General features: G+C 49.1%; 1 protein-coding gene across 1 annotated transcript in view; it reads right to left on the bottom strand.

The window, feature by feature from the left end:
- The window catches only part of LOC119375125 (uncharacterized), a 16,435-nt gene extending 11,828 nt beyond the window's left edge, over nucleotides 1–4,607 (bottom strand). The window contains exons 1-3 of the mRNA XM_037645321.1: nucleotides 4,437–4,607; nucleotides 3,754–3,862; nucleotides 1,257–3,703 (exon numbers count right to left, since the gene is read on the bottom strand). Coding sequence (XP_037501249.1) covers nucleotides 1,257–3,703; nucleotides 3,754–3,862; nucleotides 4,437–4,607 — 2,727 coding nt within the window. The remainder of the gene's footprint in view (nucleotides 1–1,256; nucleotides 3,704–3,753; nucleotides 3,863–4,436) is intronic.
- Between the last annotated feature and the right edge of the window lie 16,330 nt (nucleotides 4,608–20,937).

Below are 20,937 nucleotides of genomic sequence, written 5' to 3'. Positions count from 1 at the left end.
AAAAGAAAAAAAAAGCTTCCTTGTTTCATGTTGGCCTAATACCTTATCTACATTGATTAAATCTATGTTATTATACCAAAAAATACAAATTCACGGTCTATCTCTCTGCCTCTTAAGGCAGAATGACCTTATTATTCCCCCATTATTTATTTTTGTTCTTTATCTCTACTTTTCTGCCACCAATACTCTAACCGTCTCTTACTTATTTCTATCGCGGACATGTTCAGCTTTCCATTGTTGTCCCTAAAACCCAAGGCTTCATGTAGACTCGTGCCCACACGTATACCTGGGTGAATATCGCCACATTCAATCAGTACATGTTCCATCGTTTCCTTAGTTCCCCCGCAGCATGTACATTGTTCTTCTTCGTTACTGAATCTCGCTTTATAACTACGCCTTCTAAGGCAGCCCGACCTTGCTTCAACAGTAAAGCGCTTCCCCTTGAATTATCATAAAACCTTTCCCTCCTTATTTCCTTTTTTTCCGTTTCGGTAGTTACTCAGAGCCGGCTTCTTTTCCATCGCTGCCATCCAATAAGTCCTCTCCGCCTCTCTGACCTTCCGCTTAATGCTCCTTGTTGCCATATCGCCCGCACTGCTAGCCGTATATTTACTGGTGAGCCTCCTAGTTCTTTTTCTCCACTGCGTGTCAACACTTTTTCTATACAAATACCTGAAAACCTTCTCTGCCCATCTACTCTTCTTCATTTTCCTCAGCCTCTCTTCGAATCTCATTTTGCTCTGAGCTTCCCGCACTTCAAAGCCTGTCCATTCCATATCACCCTTTACAGCCTCATTTGTCGTCTTCCCGTGAGCGCCTAACGCGAGGCGGCCCACCGTCCTTTGATTTACATCCATTCCTGATTGTACCTCTGACTTCATGCACACTACTGAGTTCCCAAATGTAAGCCCCGGGACCATCACACCCTTCCACAGCCCTCGAAGCACCTCGTACCTATTGTATCCCCATAAAGCTCTGTGCTTCATAATTTCAGCATTCCTCTTTCCCTTTGCTACCGATGCTTTCTCTTGTACCTCCATATATCTATCCCCCTCATTTACCCATACTCCGAGGTACTTGTACTCGCTTACCCTCGGTATTTTTTGGCCCTGTATAAAGACCGCATGGTCTTCGTGATCATTGAATACCATCAATCCAAGCGCCTGCTGTAAGGTGGTGCCATCTGTAGGTGCTCTTGTGAGGCCCTCGCAGTTCATGACCAAGTGTTCGATTGTCTCCTCGTCGGCACCACATACACGGCACATTGCATCTCCCACGCTGTCATCAAAGCGCCGGCGATATGCCAGAGTTCTGAGAGCGCCGGCTCGTGCTTCGAAGAGGAGGCTGCTGGCTACACTATTGTCGAATAGGGGTTCGACATGGATCTCCTGTTTGGATTCCCTGTAGATCCTCAGTGTACTCTTCTCCTCCATGTCTCGCCGCCAAGTGTCAGCCTCCGTCATTCGCACTTGGGTCTTAACTGCTTTGGACCACTTATGCTCGGTGTCCTCCTGCACAGGGCTCGTATAGAAGCCGTATTTCCTGCTGAGGTGCTGCAGTCTTTTCGACCATCTGGTGCGGATGCCGTTGCGGTGAACATAATCAAATATTCGCCGTGCCCAGCGATGTGGCTGCATCAGGCGCAACCTGCCTTCGTAGGACAGCTTGCTCCGAGCTTCCCGCGCTTCGAAACAGGACCAACCCAGGTCACCCTGGACTGCCTCGTTGGCAACGTTGCCGTGGCACCCCAGAGCAAGTCGTCCTACGGCGCGCTGACTGCGTTCAAGCCACTCCCGGGTCTGCGCAGCGGGGCAAATCACTGCATTAGCGAAAGTTAGCGCCGGCACGTGTACCGCCTTCCATAGTTCGCGCACCATAATGGGACGGTTGAAACCCCACAGGCACCTCCTACGGAGTACTTGGCCGGCCCTCTGGGATGTTTGTCTCAGGTGCCTCTCGTGGTTTGCTGTATAATCTACTTGTGCCCAGAAGTTCACCCCGAGGTATCGGTACTCAGGTGCTTCGGGCAGCAGTCCTCCACCTGGCAGTGTCAGCAAACCAGGAAGCCCCGGGCCAGAGAAGTTGACCACCGCCGATTTCTTCGTGTTGAACTGCAGTCCCAGTGGCGCCATGGCCTCGGCACAGCTGGTAACGAGGGTCTGCAGGTCGCCACTGTTTCCCGCCAGCAGCACAATGTCGTCAGCGAATACGAGTCCCGGCAGGGTTTGCTGTTCTTTGAGCCCATCGCTTATGCGCTCCACCACAAAGCCCACCCCAGAGGCTAGTATTGTGCGCTCTACACCGGCGGTATACAACATATAGAGTAAGGGTGAAAGAGGGCAGCCTTGTTTTAATCCCTTGCCCACCCTCACCTCACTTGAGTAGGCTCCGTTTAGGGTGGCCACAACAGAGCTGTCTCTATACAGGCGTCCAAGCAAGCCAGTCCATGTGGGCGGCATCCCAAGTGCCTCTAGGTGCTGTAGTAATAGCTCGTGTGGTACACTGTCATAGGCCTTTGACACATCTAGGAAGCAGCCAATCAGCCCCCGTTCCTCCTTTCGTGCAACCTCTATACATTGGGTCAGGACAAAAAGGTTGTCCTCCAGCCGTCGGTCTCGTCGAAAACCATTCTGTAACTCCGTGAGGTGACCACCCTCTTCGGCCCACGTAGTCATCCAGGCTTTGAGAACTTGTGCGAACACACGGTACACTACACTTGTGATTGTGAGTGGCCTGCAGTCTCGTAGGAGGCCGGGGTCTCCCCCCCTTTTCGGGAGCAGGATTACTTTGCCACGTAGCCAGTCACTTGGTATAGGGACACCAGCTAGGATTTCGCTGAAGAAATCGGCCAGCTGGGCCCGTGCGCCAGCACCGAGGCGTTTCACCAGCCCTGCAGGAATACCGTCGAAGCCCCGAGCAGTGCGGGCACCTATCTTGGAGATAGCCCTGTCAATGGCGCTCCTTGCCACTGTCCACTTCTGGTGGCCTGTGCCAGTCGGTTCTGAGACATCTGGGCAGGGGAGTTCAGTATGTGTACTGGGGTGTGGCTGCGCGTACAGTTGGTGAAGATGGTCGGTTAAGGCTCGGTGTAGATCTGTGGTCTTGTCCCTCGTTGATTCTGTGCGAATTTCCTGTTGTGTTGCTTTGCCATCGAGCCGAGAGACATATGTCCAGAATTTGGCCGCTGCTCCTCTGCCTGCAGACTTGATTGCGTGGAGCGTCTTGTGGTTGGCTTCTGCTATCTTCCGTTGTGTGATAGCCTGCATCTCCCGTTTTCGCCGCAGATATTCCTGCCATGTCGCCTGGACATCCGCGCTGTGGGGCCTCTTTACACACTGGCGGTGACATCGGTTGGCGGTTCGGCGGGCTTTTATTGCTGCTTGGACCTCCCCATCCCACCAACTCTTTCTGCTAAACCCTCGACGCGCCTTGACAATCTTCTCGTGTTTCCGCATGATCTGGCGGAGCTGGGCAATGTACTGCTCATAGGTATCTGCTTGTTCGCGGCCGGAGCATAGTTCAAGTTCGTTGGCCACTTCCTCGTAGGCCGCGTCGGGGAGAAATCGCGTAGCAGGCTCGTGTTTCTTCACCTTTTGACGCCAAGGAGATGCTTCAAACTGCAGCCTGAGGCGATTATGGTCACTGCCCAAACTGTGCCGGCCTTCCTCATCAATATGCACATTCCGGAGGCTCTTGCCAAGACCTGGTGACACAAGGGCATAGTCGATGCATGAGCTCAGGCCCCGTGCGCACCACTATACGTGCCCTCGCAGTCTGCTCTGAGGTTTGCGATTTCAAGGGAAAGCTCCTGGGTCATCTCTAACAAGAGCCTCCCATTGTGGTCAGTGTAACCGTCGAGCTCCTGGATGTGGCCATTAAAGTCGCCTAGGATCAGCACTTCATGACCTTGCCCCCAGCGCTCAATGTCTTGTCTGATGCAGTGTACGATGTTGGTGTTCTCCGATTGTTGTTTGGAGCAACACCTAGGTAGACTACGCACGCTAATACTGGCATTGCGTGCACGTGGCCAACCATCCAGGTGTGTTCCGCACAGCAGCTGTCGATCGGTGTCCAGGTGCTGCCCTCTCGCCACAGAAACCCCACACCTCCCCCCCCCCCCCCGGGCTGTACTTTCTCGATTGCAGCCCGCTCAGTTCCAAAGTGGATTGACTGGTGGCTCTCTAGATCCCGAAGATGTGTCTCTGCCACTCCATACAACGTGATACCTTCTTCCTCCATTCCAATATAGAGCTCCTCCCATTTTACCAAGCGCCGACCACCATGCAAATTGAGGAAAGCAATCGATATTCGTCCTGGGTTTTGGTGTCGAACTCTGCGCCTCCGTTGTTGGGCCTTGGGATGACGTGGTCTCCGTCGCACAGCTCCGTCGGACCCCTGGACGTCATTCACAGAGTGGGCCATTTCTTGGAGAGCACCTTCTCGAGGGTCTTCTCGATGAGCTGGGCCAGTCTTCCTTGCTCCGGATCTGTCCTGTTCCCTTGCCCACGCTTCCCTCGGTTCGACAGCCGATGTTGTGTCGGTTCCCAGCTCCGATGCGGAGGTCCAGGGTGCTCGTTGCATAGGCTTTGGCCGAGGCATGGCGTCATGGTTTTTGTTGCCCCTTTTTCCCGTTGATGGGATAGTCCAAGGCCTAAAAAAGGCGCCTCCACTCTGCCTATGACTCGGCCGACTTCCATTGCTGTCGTCTCGTTATAGTGTAGACCGTCTTTTTGAAAACCAGTCGACTGCACCACTTTCGCCAAGTCTAGAAAGCGGTTTCCCGTCCTCCTGCACCATTTCTTGATCTTGGCATTGGCAAGCACAACAGCGGCCCGTGTTTCACCCCCCCCCCCTTCCGTATATCTCTGGAATGGAACAGACAATTAAGCTCCGAGGCCTCCCTGTCCACTGTAGGTTGAGGGCCTTTGTGACATCCTCCGGTTTTCCTCTCAGTACGTCATGCAACCCGGCATGCATGATATACTGTCGCGTGCGCACTTCAGCTTCCTTGTCGTACTTTTTTGCATAGGCGATAGCGTCAGCAGCCGTCGCACTTCTGCCAGATATGCACGGTCGGAGATCCAAGCTCTGCGACAACAATCTCAGTTACAATCTCGATGTTCTTGTCTCCAACTAGCACCACCTCTTTTTGTGTTCCCATCGGTGGGCAGCTTTGCGAGTTCCGACAAGAACGGGGGCTTTCAGTCCCGTCCCACTTGTCACCTTCTTTTGCTTCAAGAAAAAAAGATGTGCTCCCTCTCTCGTGGAAAGGTAAAACTGTTTACAATAGAGAGGTCAGACGCTGAGCCATGCTGCCAAAAGGGTTGCTGGAAATAGTGATTCGGTTTCTGAAACAACTCTTTCTCTCTCTCTAAAAAAGAGAAGACTTCGTTTGTGAAGGGACTTCTCGAGAAAGTTTAGGATTGGCCCTCGACACCGGCAGTGTTGGCTTGCGTGGAACAGCCCGCACCATGCGCACGTGCATAGTAATTAGAGATGTGTCCGCTGTCACCAGTTTTAATAGACAGTTGTAGTTTAGCGTTAGCGTGATAGCGTGGGTTAAGGGAATAGCGTTACCGTTCCTCAAACGTTGGTTGCGGAAAGCGTGTTTTAGTTTAGCGGGATAGCGTTTACGTGCCCAAGCCGGGACGGTGGCGCCACCTAGCGAAGGGTGAATGCGTTAAAAAAGTGAAAAGAACAAAACCGAGAATGTTCGCCTGTATCCCCGCACGCAGCAATATTGCTCCTTTTTTTAGTGAAAATAAAAGTAAATAAATATGAACTAAGCACCAATAGCGAAAATTTCCATGTTGCATACTTGTTTACACCGATCTTCTAGATAGGCCTAGGAACGTTCGAAATGGGAAGCGATCTCAAAAACTCCGCTATGTTACTCGTATTACTCGGTAGCCGAAGCCACCTGAAGGCAAGCGACGTTATTTAGCACAGTCATTTGCTGCGAACGAAGTGAATCTTTCAACAACTATACGCCAAATTCAGTTCGAAGCGGGCGTCCGAAACCGCCGCCATGTTTTACGTACACTACGTAAACCACGCAAACACGGTAACGCTCACGGTAAACGCTAAGGGTCCCTTACGGTACTGCGCATGCGCATTTCGGTCCCGCTATTCCGGTAAGCCCGCTATTCCGTTAAGCCCGCTAAACTATAACTGTCTATTGTAGTGCGGGTGTCGCGCATGTGCCGCTTGACCTCATACCTTCAGAAGCTCCCCGAAAGCCTTCCTTGAAAAGGTCCGTAGGAGGGACAAGCTTGGGTGCGTCTATGTGTTTACCGTCTTATTATCGCCGATGCCGGCAATAATAGGGACGGTAAATAAGAGCTACGTCGAGCGCTTTGGTCACTGAGGGGTGCCTATAAAATAAGGTACCACTTGATCTGCATGTGCAAACAGATTATTTACTCAATTTAGTTTTTGTAAATGTTATTAGTTCATAGAGCGTAAATTGTGCACGTGTGGTCTAACCATTTCGCACTGTCCAAGGTTTATTTCTGCTACCTCTCTGCTAGATGGGTTGCCGTGCACTGCAAAAAGCAAATGGCAGTCACATCAGTAATTTTCGAGGGTACGATGATCATTCGAAAAAAAAGATGACGAAAGCGGATGTGTTACCATTACGCGAGTGTAATTATTACGCTGGTAAATACAATACATATTTCGACGACAAGACAACCTACTGAAAATCATGGACATATGACTTTTTAGGGCTCGTTTTTCTTTGTTAGACACAATATTAACCAGAAGTAACGGACAATAATGCCTTGGCATTATTGTCTGTTAGTTCTTATTATTACTGAAAATTATGCGTTTCAGAACTTGCGTCGGGACACGTGACATTTGGTTTGTTTCGCGCGGCTGGGAGCTCCAGAGCTCGCACAGCCATCTGCGCTTTTCGCTGCAGTTACAGAGCATGCTCAAGCAAGTTCGTTTTCCCCAGGAAAGCCTTTACCAGAAAGGCAGACAAACAATTTTTTCCATTCACCACTAATCCCCGTCTTTCCTTTCTTTCGTGTCCCCCTTTCTCTCGGTGCAAGAGCGAACTTACAATGAGGCGTGACATTCCTGCGGTATGTTTTCAAAAGCCTTGATGCTGAGCCCTCGCTGGAATGTGGAGGGGTCAACACGCTTAGAGGGAGAAAAGCAGTCAGGGAAAGGAGAGTTTTGTAGGAAAATATTCTTGCTGGAAAGCCGACTTACAGGTGTTTGCAAAGTGTACGCCAGGGGGCCCTCACTATTTTGCAAAATCCTATCGCTGAACCGGCGTCGCGTGAAATATTCAAACACACATACACTGTCAAGCACTCGCCACCTCACTGCGTGGTTCCCGGAAAGCAGGTTTCTAGGTACTGTCATACGAGCCTCAAAAATATGAGGAGGCAAGGTGAAGTTCCTTGTGTACTTCAAAAACGCTTCTACAGTAACCTGAGTACAGAGGCGAGCAACCAAGCAATTCCTGGAATCCTCGGAACAATAGCCTAACCTAAAGAACGTATAGGGGCTTTAGCCTAACCTGCTGGCTATGCATTCATGTTGTACAGGGCAACACGTTTTATTCCATTCTTTCTTTCTCTCAATCCCTCTCTTTCTTTTTTTCAGCAGCCCCATGGGGTCACACTGTGTATTCAAGAAGTTAACACCGAAGTCTGAAGAAATAACCCATCCGTGTTTTGGCGGCTTAGTAATGTTTAGAGTCGCCACTTTTGACGAACGTCGGAACTGACGTGAAACAACTTGATTTTTTTTTTCACAGTTGGCGCCACCACCAAAAATGTTTGCGAGATTTATTATTTCTTGAAAATCTTTTGTTTCAAGCACTGCTTCGTAAAGTTGGTGAGTACTGGTAATTACAAGACACTACATGGTCCTGCTAATGTGCAATACTTGTTGTGGATTAGCCAGTAAAATAAAAAAGAAAGTAAATTTGCACGAACCTGGCAAGCAGAAAAATGAGCTAAATTCACTCCTGTCCTACAAGCTTTCTAATTACCTTACGACAATTTTCTCTTCATAGAACCTAGAGAAAGGCGTGCTGCTTGAATATTGCAGATTTCAGAGTTTAAAGGGACTGTCTACCGTCCTTCATCGCTTTTCTGTTTTGTACCGCAATAGAAAGCGTACCGTCTGAAGTGTCCAACCTTGCAGCGGTTTCTCTGGAAAGCGAGTAGAAATTTTTAAAACAGAATTTTTCGACCTGCGTTCGGTTATAGTTCGGTCTTCTTCCATTGGCGTGAAACATGCCCACAACACTGGTTGGTGGACGCGGTGACGATTGTAGTGCAGCGAAAAATTAAAATCGAAAGTACATATGATTTCTGTAGGCTTACTTTATTTTCGCTCAACCCTATTGTAATGAATGTAACAGTCGTTTTCTGCGCGCTAGTGGTTAACTGAAGCCTTATTATACGATTACAGAACACTTGTTTTGCTGTAATCGCAGTCTATGCGTTTATTTTAGCACTGCTGCCGCAATCCAAGCCAAGTCTATTAATCAAAAAGAGACAATAAATGCGCACCTTCACAGCGCAGCACGTGTGAGACATCCCAACAACAATACAGTGGCACAGTACGACCAGCGCGGAGAGCCGCATGGCATAGCGCATGAGTTGAAGCAGACGAAACCGAAGACGGCGCCGCAAGCAGTGCCACCGGGGTACCGGGGGCCTTTTTGGATGCGTGAGAAAAAAGAAAGCAGAAAATTACTCTCTGACGCAATCGAAAGGTGACTCAAGTGCGTAAAATACAATTTGAAGTTGTGCATGTTTGTTTTTAAGCAAAATGAGTCTACCTTCGAGGATTTCTTGTCCTACCAGTAGATTGAACCGCATCGCCGTTGGGTGACGCTAGCGGTCATTCTTTCACAATTTTCAACATCAAATTAAAGGTATAATTCCTTTTTTATGGGGCAAAATCATGCTCGTTGCCACCGATGTGACGAACGATCTTCTCATTTTCACCATAATCAGAAAAATTTTTTCCGAGTGGTACAGTCCCTTTAACAGTTGATTTCTTCAGCGGAGAATTTGTGTACGCGCATGCTGATCATTCGTTCGAGGCCGCCACTGCACCGGAAAGTTCCATGGGAGTAAACAATGCTCCCTCAGTTGCACACGGCAACCTCGTCTCGCAGTTAATCCCTCCGCGGACTAACTATTTGTTACGGGGACGAAATGCAGCACTTACTCCCATGTCGCTCATTTGCGGCTAAGAGTGTAGGCTAGCATTACAGGATGGCAGTAAAATATTAAGCGGAAATATAGCGTACCTTAAAATAGGGCAGCACAGGTCACTACCAGTTACCATTGCAAGAAAATTGGCCGTGTTGCGAATTATATTCGCCGAGCAAGCCTCCGTGAGCAAGTGAGCGTTCTGTCACGACCGAACCGGTTGCGTTCGGCGCTGAAGCCGAAGACGGAGCGGTCGCAGCTTGGTTCCTTCAGATAATTCGCAGAAGAAAGAATCAGCTTTGTGACTGAGCTGAAGCGAAGCAGAGAAGGGTGTTCGTACTAATGGCACGCCCAGCACTTTCTTGGACAAGGTCTCCAGTTGCATGGCTCGGTCACCATGCGTCTGGGAGAACAGCGGCGATGCTGCATTGTCGTCGCCGCCACTACAAAGAAGATAATGATCAACTCCATCGAGCAATCCGCCCGGGTGCTTGCTTAGACACGGCTCCGCTCATGGGTCGGCTGCTGCGCGGAGCGCGCCAGTAGCTTTCATTCACTTCCGCACCGCGGCGCCACCAGCTCAGAAATTAGGTCCAAACTCTAAGCAAACATTAAGAGAAGCAGCGAGCAAAGCAATAATGGATGGTGAAGCCCTCCATGGGTGGAAACTAAGCCGGATGAGCATGATCTATAAAGGAAAGGGGGACAAAACTGATATAAACAACTACCGTCCTATAACAGTGACATCAGTAGTTCACAGGCTGCTGATGCAGATCGTAAAGGAGAGACTACAGACATGGGTGGAGAATGTGGAGAATGAGGGGGTGCTGGGGGAACTACAAAATGGGTTCCGTAAACGAAGGAGGTTGGAGGATAATCTGTTCTCATTGACGCAGTGTATTGAAATATAGCGGAAAAAATTGGCCGCGTATCTGCGTGCTTCGCTGCAAATGTCGTGTAAAGACGATAGAAGAGGCACTGTGTGAGATATGGACGCCATCTGGCAATACGTCGGGAAACATGAGTGCTGTGTTGCGTGCTGGTAGTCCCGGCGCAGCAGCAGGCGAAGACCGGCGGTGACCAACGCGACCGGCGGGGACGCCAGCCAGCCCGAAAACGCGGTTTGGCGCGAAGCGCTGAAGCAGAGACACGTCCGCACTCAACGAGTACTCTCCACACACTCTTTTATTTACACGTCGCCTGGGTAAAACAGGAACGCCAGAGCGGCGCCCACAACCGGCAGCCTGAAGGCCGCCCACAACGCTGCTTTTTCATTTTTTAAATATTTTTTTTCACCTTCTTGGCCTTCTCAAAACTAAAGTTTTTCAACACCAACCCATGGCATTCGTACAGTGCAATACAGAACCGAAACCGAAACACAACAATGAGCTCGTGCGAAGGGCACGGAGGAAGGCAAATTTCAGCGCAGTCGCATTTTCAGCTTTGTTGAAACAGCGCTCACTAGACGACGACGAAGTAAAAGAAGGCACACGACAGGCAGCGCCTGTCCTGTGCCTTCTTTTACTTCGTCGTCGTCTAGTGAGCGCTGTTTCAACAAAGATGAACGCATACCAACTCGCTCAAGCTTCCATTCTTATGCATTTTCAGCGCAGCTTAAGAAACTAGGGTCCTTAAAATTACGTATGTATGCATTTTCTATTAAAGGAACACGCCACCTAATACTTACTTAGTGATGTTGCACCTCAGATATGCATGATATTTACTTTTTGATCGACAACGTTCACAAGTATGAACAGCCGTACCAGTTCAAGACGGCTGGCCCTTGGGCAAGTGGTTCAACTTTGGCCGAGTGGCTGAATCGAGGGACGTGCCGACAAACAGAAAGACAGACAGACAGAAAGACAGACCAAAATTTCTGCGTTTAAGTTCCCCAAGAAAGACTATCGTCTTTAAAAGAACACAGGCCCGTGTGGCTGGCATTTCTACATATCAAGGGAGCTTACGATAGTGCACGTGATTCAAGAAGACTTGTGGGGAATACTGGGCACACTCGATGTGGTAGATGGAATAACTAATCTTTTAAATGACATCTATAAAAGTAACAAGGTAGTTATAAGATGGGAAAAACAGGTATCCGAACCTATAGAGATACAACGCGGGCTTCGACAGGGGTGTCCCTTGTCACCTCTGTTATTTATGCTGTATCTACATGGATTAGAAGCTAAATTAGAGGGGAGTAGACTAGGTTTCAGCCTCTCTTTTGCCAAGCAAGCAAAACACGTTGAACAGACATTACCGGCATTGATGTATGCAGATGATATAGTATAATGGCCGACAACAAGGAAGATCTGCAGGGATTGATAGACATCTGTGGTAATGAGGGAGATAGGTTAAATTTGAAGTTCAGCAGGGAAAAATCAGCAATCATGTGCCATCAAATTTCGAGGCTATAACAAGCCTGTTGTGGGTTTCCTCTGTATGCAAGGACACTCCACACGAAGGTTCGGACAAAGCAAACGTTTAGAATATATTTTAATTCATTTCCAGAGTGTACCTAAATGCCCATTCTCCCGACCGAAACCCATCGCTGGCGCGCCAACTCTGACGTAGATGTATAGGAAATGCAACGAAAGTTGTAGTGACGTCACACCATATCTGCTGTAGTGACGTGAGTGACCTCCGGACCTCCGCCACCTCCGCAACGTACGTAGCGGCTATAGTGAACTAAAATATATTCTAGTTCACTATAGTACCGGCAAAGCATCGGTTGCTACTTCACTCGCCGAGTTTCGATCGCTTCCTGGTTAAGTGCGTCACAGCCTTGTGTGGTCACGTGACCAAGCCTCCTACACTTCTACGTCACTGCCCAACCTCGGCGCCCAGAAACCGAAACCGAATAAAGTTGTCCACATCAAAAGGCGATATTAAATTATTTAGTGAGAAAACATGAATCTTGGTGCGTGCATCATGCTTCCTGGAGCTATAGGAAACGCTTACAGCAAAGAACGCGCAAGCCACAAACATGGTGGCACCACCGCTTTAATGATAATGAAGGCAGTGAGCATAAGATACAGGAAGTCACGCTGGAGAGTGGATAAATACAAATATCTGGGCGTATGGATAAACAACGGGGCTGAGTACCTAAGGGAGCACGAAAGATACGTAATGACTAAGGGCAACAGGAATGCAGCTGTAATGAAAAATAGGGCACTGTGGAACTACAATAGGTATGACGTTGTGAGAGCGATTTGGAAAGGGGTAATGGTCCCAGGTTTGACGTCCGGCAATGTGGTCTTGTGCATGAGATCAGAGGTTCACGCAAGAATGGAAATTAAACAACGTGGCATAGGTAGGCTTGCTTTGGGAGCTCACGGGAATACCCCAAATCAGGGGGTACAGGGCGACATGGGATGGACATCGTTCGAGGGCAGGGAGGCTAGCAGCAAGATAGAATTTGAGGAGCGATTGAGAAAAATGGGAGAGGAGCGTTGGGCTGGGAAAGTTTTCAGCTACTTGTACATGAAGAATGTTGATACTAAATGGAGGAAGCGAACTCGAAAATTGTCAAGCAAGTATTTAGACAACAGCAGAATACCAAGCCAAAAGGAAACATCGGTTAAGAAGAAGGTGAAGGAAACAGAGAGGGACATGTGGAAAATGGGGATGCTTACAAAATCATCCTTGGAGACCTGCCGAACTTTCAAGCAGGAAATTGCAAAAGAAAAGATCCACGATAATTCTCGGGGTAGTTCTCTGCTGTTTGAGGCCAGGACGGGAGTATTGCGAACCAAGACGTACCGAGCCAAATAGAAGTGATGTGATTCTTTATTATTCTTGGTATAGGGGTATGAGAGAGGAAAAGGGGGGAAAATGGGGGAAGAGTGCTCGATAACTGTCTCTGTGTAGGACACCTCAACCAAAACACTCGTGGGGGGGGGGGGGGGGATGGAGGCGGTAGACAGAGAAAAGAGGATGAGGTAGTGATTGGAACGGAGGCAAATACGAAGGCACAAACACGTTATGTAGTGCGTGTGGAGAGGAGGAGGAAACAGCTGAACATTTGATAATGTTCTGTAAAAGGCTTCACCAGTCCAAGATAATGGCGCGGAATTTTTCAAAGCATTGGGGTTTAGGGACAGTGAAGGCAAAATAGACTTTAAACGATTAGAAATAACCAGGAGGAGGCTAACCGATTGGTGGCTACAACAAGGGCGCCGCAGAACTTTTTCCAGGGGGGTGCATCAGCAGAGTGTGGGGGAGGGGAGGGGGGCATACAGCATAGGTAGCTTTTGTTTCATTGCCGTGACATGACCGGCAAGATTAGTCCATAGCAGTATGTAACGTGCAGAGTTGGCTGGTAATCCTGAATGATGTTTCACGCGGATACGCGGGACTGGAGTGTGCTAATCAAGCTGTGTAGCTTACTGCTACTGCATAGAAAATTATTATCCAAAATTCCAAGGGGGGGCAGCTGCCCCCCCTTGCACCCCCCTCCGGACGCCCATGCTACTGCGCCATTGTACAGCGCGCTACTAGGCCTCCTGCGATCTACTGGCCTGTCTGAACGACCCTGAGTGGAACGCTCTCGCGTGCGTGTGTGTGGTTGTTTTTTAAATGCGAAGCATTTCTTAGCGAACCTCTGGCACTTTGAGCGTTTCTGTCTGCGTATATATCTATCTATCTATCTAGCCGCCTACGTCTGGGCGTTCTCATGATCGCCTCCTTAACTTCGTGTAGACCAAAATTTGCATGGGAGGGTAAGAGGATTTGACGAATATGATTGCCGGGTCATGACATGAATAACGTTAAAATCCTGTCGCGTACGTCGTCAAGCCCTTTCCACTAGACACGTGTGGCACATACCCGTTTACCACGGGCCGCGGTGTACGGGTATGCGCCACAGGTGATTGACAGTTTCTATCTACCCAGGAACGGCAAGAACAGACATTGGTAACTTAAATTCTACAGCGTTAAGGAAAACCAACATTGGCAGCGTTGACTCAACGAATGGAAAGAATGAAAATTAGGATGTCAGCAGGAATCGAACCCAAGCATTCTGCGTGGCAATCAGGTATTCTACCACTGGGCCACGCCAGGTCTATAAACTGGTTTGGAAAAACAGCCTACGCAGGCGTAATACCGGTGCAACGTCAATTGTGGCTGTGGTGCTGGCTATCTAATTTCACAAGAAAGCAATAAACACTACATGATACTCCTACGATGTGTACTCCTACGATACAGGCGCCATATCAGATTAACGTCTGTAGTTCCAGTGTTGGCTCCGCTTTCATAGGAGTCTAATAAACATTACGTTTGTATTCCTATGATTCAGCAAGCTATATTGAAGCATTGCTCGACCCCGGAGGAATATATTAAGGAAAGTTACATATGATATCCACATCACCGCACGGTAAAGTGAACTTCGTCCACCAGAACGACGCAGTGTCCTCTTCATTTCTTACGGGGCTGGGCGATGGCCCCACGCTGACCGAGTATGATGCCAGATTGATTGACAGACGCTTTGTAGACTCGGCTACATAGGCCACATACGCCCAGGTAGTCTACGAATACGACAAACACCACCCACTGATGTTGGTCTACGTAGCACTATCCAGGCCTACAAGCCTCGACGGCCTATACCTCACCAACGCGAAAGGTGGCTTCAGGTTCCGACATGTCGCCGGCTCTGTCGACAGACAATGTGTCGACGAAATGACCGAGACATCCACGAATTCCAACAGCTCTACTATACCACATACTTCACTACACATGGACCCCTCGTCACCACGATCACGACCGGATCCTATAACAAGTCATGACCAGCTGCTGGTGCTCACTGCTCACGGTGATGATGCCCTTGTTCAAGAACTGTTAAGGACTTCTTGCACACATGCACACAGGTTCGTGAAACGTGCGTGCATCCTCGGGACACGTATAAGCACTACATATCAGCTTACCGCTTCTGGCGTTGGTAATACCCACGTTGCCATTGCAGCGTTACCCAACCGTAAACAACTGGTTATAAACACATATGCGGTTCTTCAACCTATACATGTGTGCGTATAAAATGTATACAAATCTTTAGCGTCATTTTGTAACGTGTCGCTCAGTAAAAAAAGTTACGCCACTGTCACCTACCCGCCGCATGCTCCTCATAACATCGACTCCCACGGTACGTGGGATCTGCCGAAGTTTTTAAATGCGAAGCATTTCTTAGCGAACTTCGGCGACTTTGAGCGTATCTATCTATCTATCTATCTATCTATCTATCTATCTATCTATCTATCTATCTATCTATCTATCTATCTATCTATCTATCTATCTATCTATCTATCTATCTATCTATCTATCTATCTATCTATCTATCTATCTATCTATCTATCTATCTATCTATCTATCTATCTATCTATCTATCTATCTATCTATCCTATCTATCTATATCTATCTATCTATCTATCTATCTATCTATCTATATCTATCTATCTATTCTATCTATCTATCTAGCTATCTATCTATCTATCTAGCCGCCTACGACTTTTCGCTCTCCTGGCCGTATCGTTAATGGGATATATACCAAAATTGGTATGGCATAACATGACTGTATGACAAACATGAATGATTGGTCATATCATAAAAATCATGACTAACTTGTCATGAAAACCATGATTTACACGTCATGACCTTAGGGCTCCTGAGGCCGTCTTCTTAACTTGATATATTCAAAAATCGCTACGATGAGACATTTCAGTATGACCAACACAAATGACAGGTGGTAATATTAAAATCATAACCTGCATGCCATGTCGAACATCATTTACATGCCACGCTCATGGCGTGCTGACGGCCGTTTCGCTAGCTTGATGTACACCAAATTTGGTATTGCGTGACGTGACTGTATGACGAACATAAATGCCAAGTGGTCATATGGAAATCATGACATGTCATGTGCAACTTGACTTGCATGCCACGCTCATGACACTCTCGTGGCCGTTTCGCTAGCTTGATATACACCAAATGTTTAAGGCGAAAGCCTTTAATGTCTCATGCTCGTGTAGGTCCATCCGTCCGTCCGTCCCTCCAGCTGTGCCTTGGTACGGTGCCAGGTGGGCTCCGGGGCGCGCAAACGGACGCCGGTCGCGTTGGACTCTACAGCTCTCGCGCTTTGCTTGCGTAGCGTCGCTTTGTCCGGCGTCTCTATACATGCAAGAAGAGAGAGGCGCGCATCACGTTCCATTCTTACCGACCCCGTCTCAGTGTTCACAAGCGTTCGAGGAACACATTTTGGAATTGACAAAGTGTCCGTCAATTTAAACTCTAGAACGCGGATGGCGCCTGCACGATGCGCAAAGCGCGAGAATATGAACGCATGTGAAACGGAGGCAGATTGGTCTCGCGTCTCGCTGCGATTCGAGGTAACAAATTAGGAGAACATAAAAGGCAGGTGGTAACATGAAAATCTTGGCATGCATGTTATCTACAATGCCACTTACATGCCACTCTCATGGTGCGCTTGCGTGCAGTTCGCTAGCTTGATATACACCAGAATTTGTACTACACGACGTGACTGTATGATGAACACAAATGACAGGTCTTAACATGTGAATAATGACACGCATATTATATACAGCATTATTTGCTTCTTGCTGACTGCTTCGCATTACATCGATTCCCACAGTGCGTGGGAGCTGCCGGTTTTTTCCTTATTTATTTTTATCTCTCTCTCTCTTTCGTTAACCCCATATTCCCCAACCCCAGTGCAGGGTATCATACCGGATACTACCTTTTGGTTAACCTCCCTGTTTTTTCTTCTCTTTCCCTCTCTCTCTTAGCACATTGCAAACGCCTGAGTGGATTCAGAAGAGTGTGTTTGAAACTGATCATTACGCGCAGCAGGCAAACAAGCACTATGTTCCATCAAACAACAAGGTGCTCACAGCAAAGGTACGGGAAACGCATCAGCAAAGGCACAACCATTGAGGACAATTTGGTTGTGACAAACCGGCAACGTGTTAATGCCATTTCGTAGTTTTCGATTTTTCGATGTCTCCTCCGTTCGAATAAATTTGGCTGTAGGTGCTATTTTGTGGAAAATGTCGTAGGCCTATTGCCTTTGCGAATCTCCTATTTTTCGATTTGTCAATGACTCGTCGCTTTTGAATAAAGTTTGCTGTAGATACTTTTTTGTCGAAAGTGGCAAGCCTAGAAGCCTTCGCAAATCTCGTATTTTGCGATCTTTCAGCGTCTCGTCGCTTTTTAATAAAATTGATCGTAGATGCTGTTTCATCGAAAATGTCAAGGCCTGTTTTCCTTTTTCGGTACGACGCATTGATATGGTTGAGATTCATTCGGGCAAAGACAGCGTTGGTGCTTAGCTTAGTGGTTAAGGTGCTCGCATTCGGAGCGTAAGGGGCTAAGTTCGAATCCCAGTGCTGCTATGGAATGATCTTTTTTTCTTCGGTACGACGCATTGATATGGTTGAGATTCATTCGGGCAAAGACAGCGTTGGTGCTTAGCTTAGTGGTTAAGGTGCTCGCATTCGGAGCGTAAGGGGCTAAGTTCGAATCCCAGTGCTGCTATGGAATGATTTTTTTTCTTCGGTACGACGCATTGATATGGTTGAGATTCATTCGGGCAAAGACAGCGTTGGTGCTTAGCTTAGTGGTTAAGGTGCTCGCATTCGGAGCGTAAGGGGCTAAGTTCGAATCCCAGTGCTGCTATGGAATGATTTTTTTCTTCGGTACGACGCATTGATATGGTTCAGATTCATTCGGGCAAAGACAGCGTTGGTGCTTAGCTTAGTGGTTAAGGTGCTCGCATTCGGAGCGTAAGGGGCTAAGTTCGAATCCCAGTGCTGCTATGGAATGATTTTTTTTCTTCGGTACGACGCATTGATATGGTTGAGATTCATTCGGGCAAAGACAGCGTTGGTGCTTAGCTTAGTGGTTAAGGTGCTCGCATTCGGAGCGTAAGGGGCTAAGTTCGAATCCCAGTGCTGCTATGGAATGATTTTTTTTTCTTCGGTACGACGCATTGATATGGTTCAGATTCATTCGGGCAAATACAGCGTTGGTGCTTAGCTTAGTGGTTAAGGTGCTCGCCTTCGGAGCGTAAGGGGCTAAGTTCGAATCCCAGTGCTGCTATGGAATGATTTTTTTTCTTCGGTACGACGCATTGATATGGTTGAGATTCATTCGGGCAAAGACAGCGTTGGTGCTTAGCTTAGTGGTTAAGGTGCTCGCCTTCGGAGCGTAAGGGGCTAAGTTCGAATCCCAGTGCTGCTATGGAATGATTTTTTTCTTCGGTACGACGCATTGATATGGTTGAGAGTCATTCGGGCAAAGACAGCGTTGGTGCTTAGCTTAGTGGTTAAGGTGCTCGCCTTCGGAGCGTAAGGGGCTAAGTTCGAATCCCAGTGCTGCTATGGAAGTGATTTTTTTTCTTCGGTACGACGCATTGATATGGTTGAGATTCATTCGGGCAAAGACAGCGTTGGTGCTTAGCTTCATTCTACTTCCGGACGCGCCAGCGAACGGTCGCAGGATGATCGGCTCCGATGGAGCGGTGATAGCGGCCCGTGCCGGCCGCGGTAACAGGATGGCTGCCGAAGAAGATAACGCATACGAGATTGTGTTGCCTACTCTGCCCACTGGCCGTGTTGTTCACAACACGTTGTTTTTGCACGGAAACGTGCGTGAGCGGCCCTACAAGGTCGAGGACTTCAGAGACGCCCTCACCACGGCTGGTGTGCTCCCTGACGTCGTGGCGTTAGGGGCATACCAAATTAACCATGTGTGGGCGGTGACCCTGAACACCGGCGAAGCCACGAAGAAACTGGCAGCGCTAAAGGAATTGAGGGTCAAAGGTCGCCGGTGCATTGTGATCGACCCTGAGGACCAACAGGTTAAACTTCGACTGCACTGGATGCTTCATGGCGTCCAAGACGAAGACATCCGGACGGCATTTGCAGTCTTCGGCAACGTCACCGAGGTGACGCGTGAGCGGTGGCGCGTCCAAGGAATGAGGGAAAAAGGGTCCACAACTAGAACCGTCCTGCTCAAGCTGAAGCCGGGACTCAAGGTGGACGACCTTCCCCATCAGGTCCGAGTCGCCGGAGAATTGGCCCTCGTGGTTGTGCCTGGGCGGGCGATGCAGTGCCTTCGCTGCCACGGCACGGGCCACGTGCGCCGCGACTGCAGGGTGCCCCGGTGTTCTAAGTGTCGGCGTTATGGGCACGCGGACGCGGACTGCGTCCGTACCTACGCGTCGGCGACCGGACTTCCAAGGGCGGACGACAACGAACAACTAATGGACGTTGCCGAGGCTGAGGAGGCAGCCCGGGGAATCGACGAGGCAAAAAAGCAGGTGGGGCCACTGGACGCGTCGGCACCTTCCGGTTCCGACGCCCCGAAGGCGGATGCTGCGGCGGACCACCAGGCAGCAGGCGACTCGTCTGGGTCGAAGGCCAAGCAGCCGGAAACGCAAGCTCTCTCAGAGGCTACAAGTGGCGACGCTCGCAAGGGCGTCACACCAACGCTTCAAAGAGCAGCGGGCGACTCGACTGGGACATCCGAGGCGACAGTAAAGACCACGACGAGCCCACCACCACCCAAGGGCGGCGAGCTTAAAAGTGCCAACGAGTTGCCGCCCGAGAAGAGCGGCGTCCCCACAACGACCAGTGCCACCGCGACCTCGAAGCGGCCCCACCCTCAGGCGAGCAACGACGGTGCTGAAGCAACAGCGCCTGGAGTCGACGAACCCCCCGCAAAGACAGCTCAGGGACGGCGGCCGTCTCTTCGGCCGCGCCCGAACGTTACGGCCGACAAGCGTGCCGGCAGCGTGGAGCCCGTAGGGCAAGTCCCGACAGTGCCGCCGGACGGAACCGCCGGCAATGGCGCCGTCTAGCCCCGTGCTGGACGCGACAGGTAGGCACAATGCTGCTGGTCTCTTTTCCTTTTGTTAAAAATGGCGTCTGTCTCCCCGTTAACTGTCGCCACTATAAACGTTAGAGGATTGGCAGGGAAGAGAAAGCAAAGCCAGCTTTACCGACTTCTAACGGAACGCGACATTGACGTCCTGGCAGTTCAGGAGACGAAAGTTGACGGTGAAGAAGAGACCGGCAGCATGGTGCAACGTTTCGCGTCTAGATTTTTATGTTGTCGTTAGTCACGCAGTGGGCACATCGGCTGGCTGCATACTTTTTGTGAAGAAGTTGCCTGGGCTTCAGGTGAATGCTCATTTTTCGTGTGCGGCTGGCCGGTGTGCTTCTCTTGACTTTTCACTGAACAACGTCGATTGGCGTATTGTGTGTGTATACGCGCCCAACAAGGTCGAGGAAAGGGCCCTCTTCTTTCTCGGTTTAGAAGAACGAATGGCTGACGGCAGAAATTTAATAGTGCTCGGTGACTTTAACTGCGTACTCAGTGCGCAAGACAAAACGAGCACTCGTACTTTCAGAGACAAAAGCACCGATATCCTGACACGCATTGTGGCAAAGTGGAACCTAGAGGATGTTGCGGAAAGTCTCCAAAGTACGAGTGCAATAAAGTACACTCGCTTTGAAGGCCCTAGTCACGCTAGACTTGATCGTCTTTATGTTTCCCTCGACATCCTTCCGGAATGTATCAGATACGAAGTCGTCCCCGTTTCTTTTTCAGATCATTGCTTAGTCCAGTGCTCTATTGGAAGGTCAAGGGAAAATAGGTCATTCTCCTGGGAATTATGGAAATTTAATAGTAAACTTCTGCAGGACGAAGAATTTAATTTATCCGTAATGGACGAAATCGGCAAATT

Source organism: Rhipicephalus sanguineus, chromosome 11, assembly GCF_013339695.2.
Source record: "Rhipicephalus sanguineus isolate Rsan-2018 chromosome 11, BIME_Rsan_1.4, whole genome shotgun sequence".
NCBI lineage: Eukaryota > Metazoa > Arthropoda > Arachnida > Ixodida > Ixodidae > Rhipicephalus > Rhipicephalus sanguineus.
Note: the sequence above shows the minus strand (reverse complement) of the source record. Positions and strands in the feature narration are given on the sequence as shown.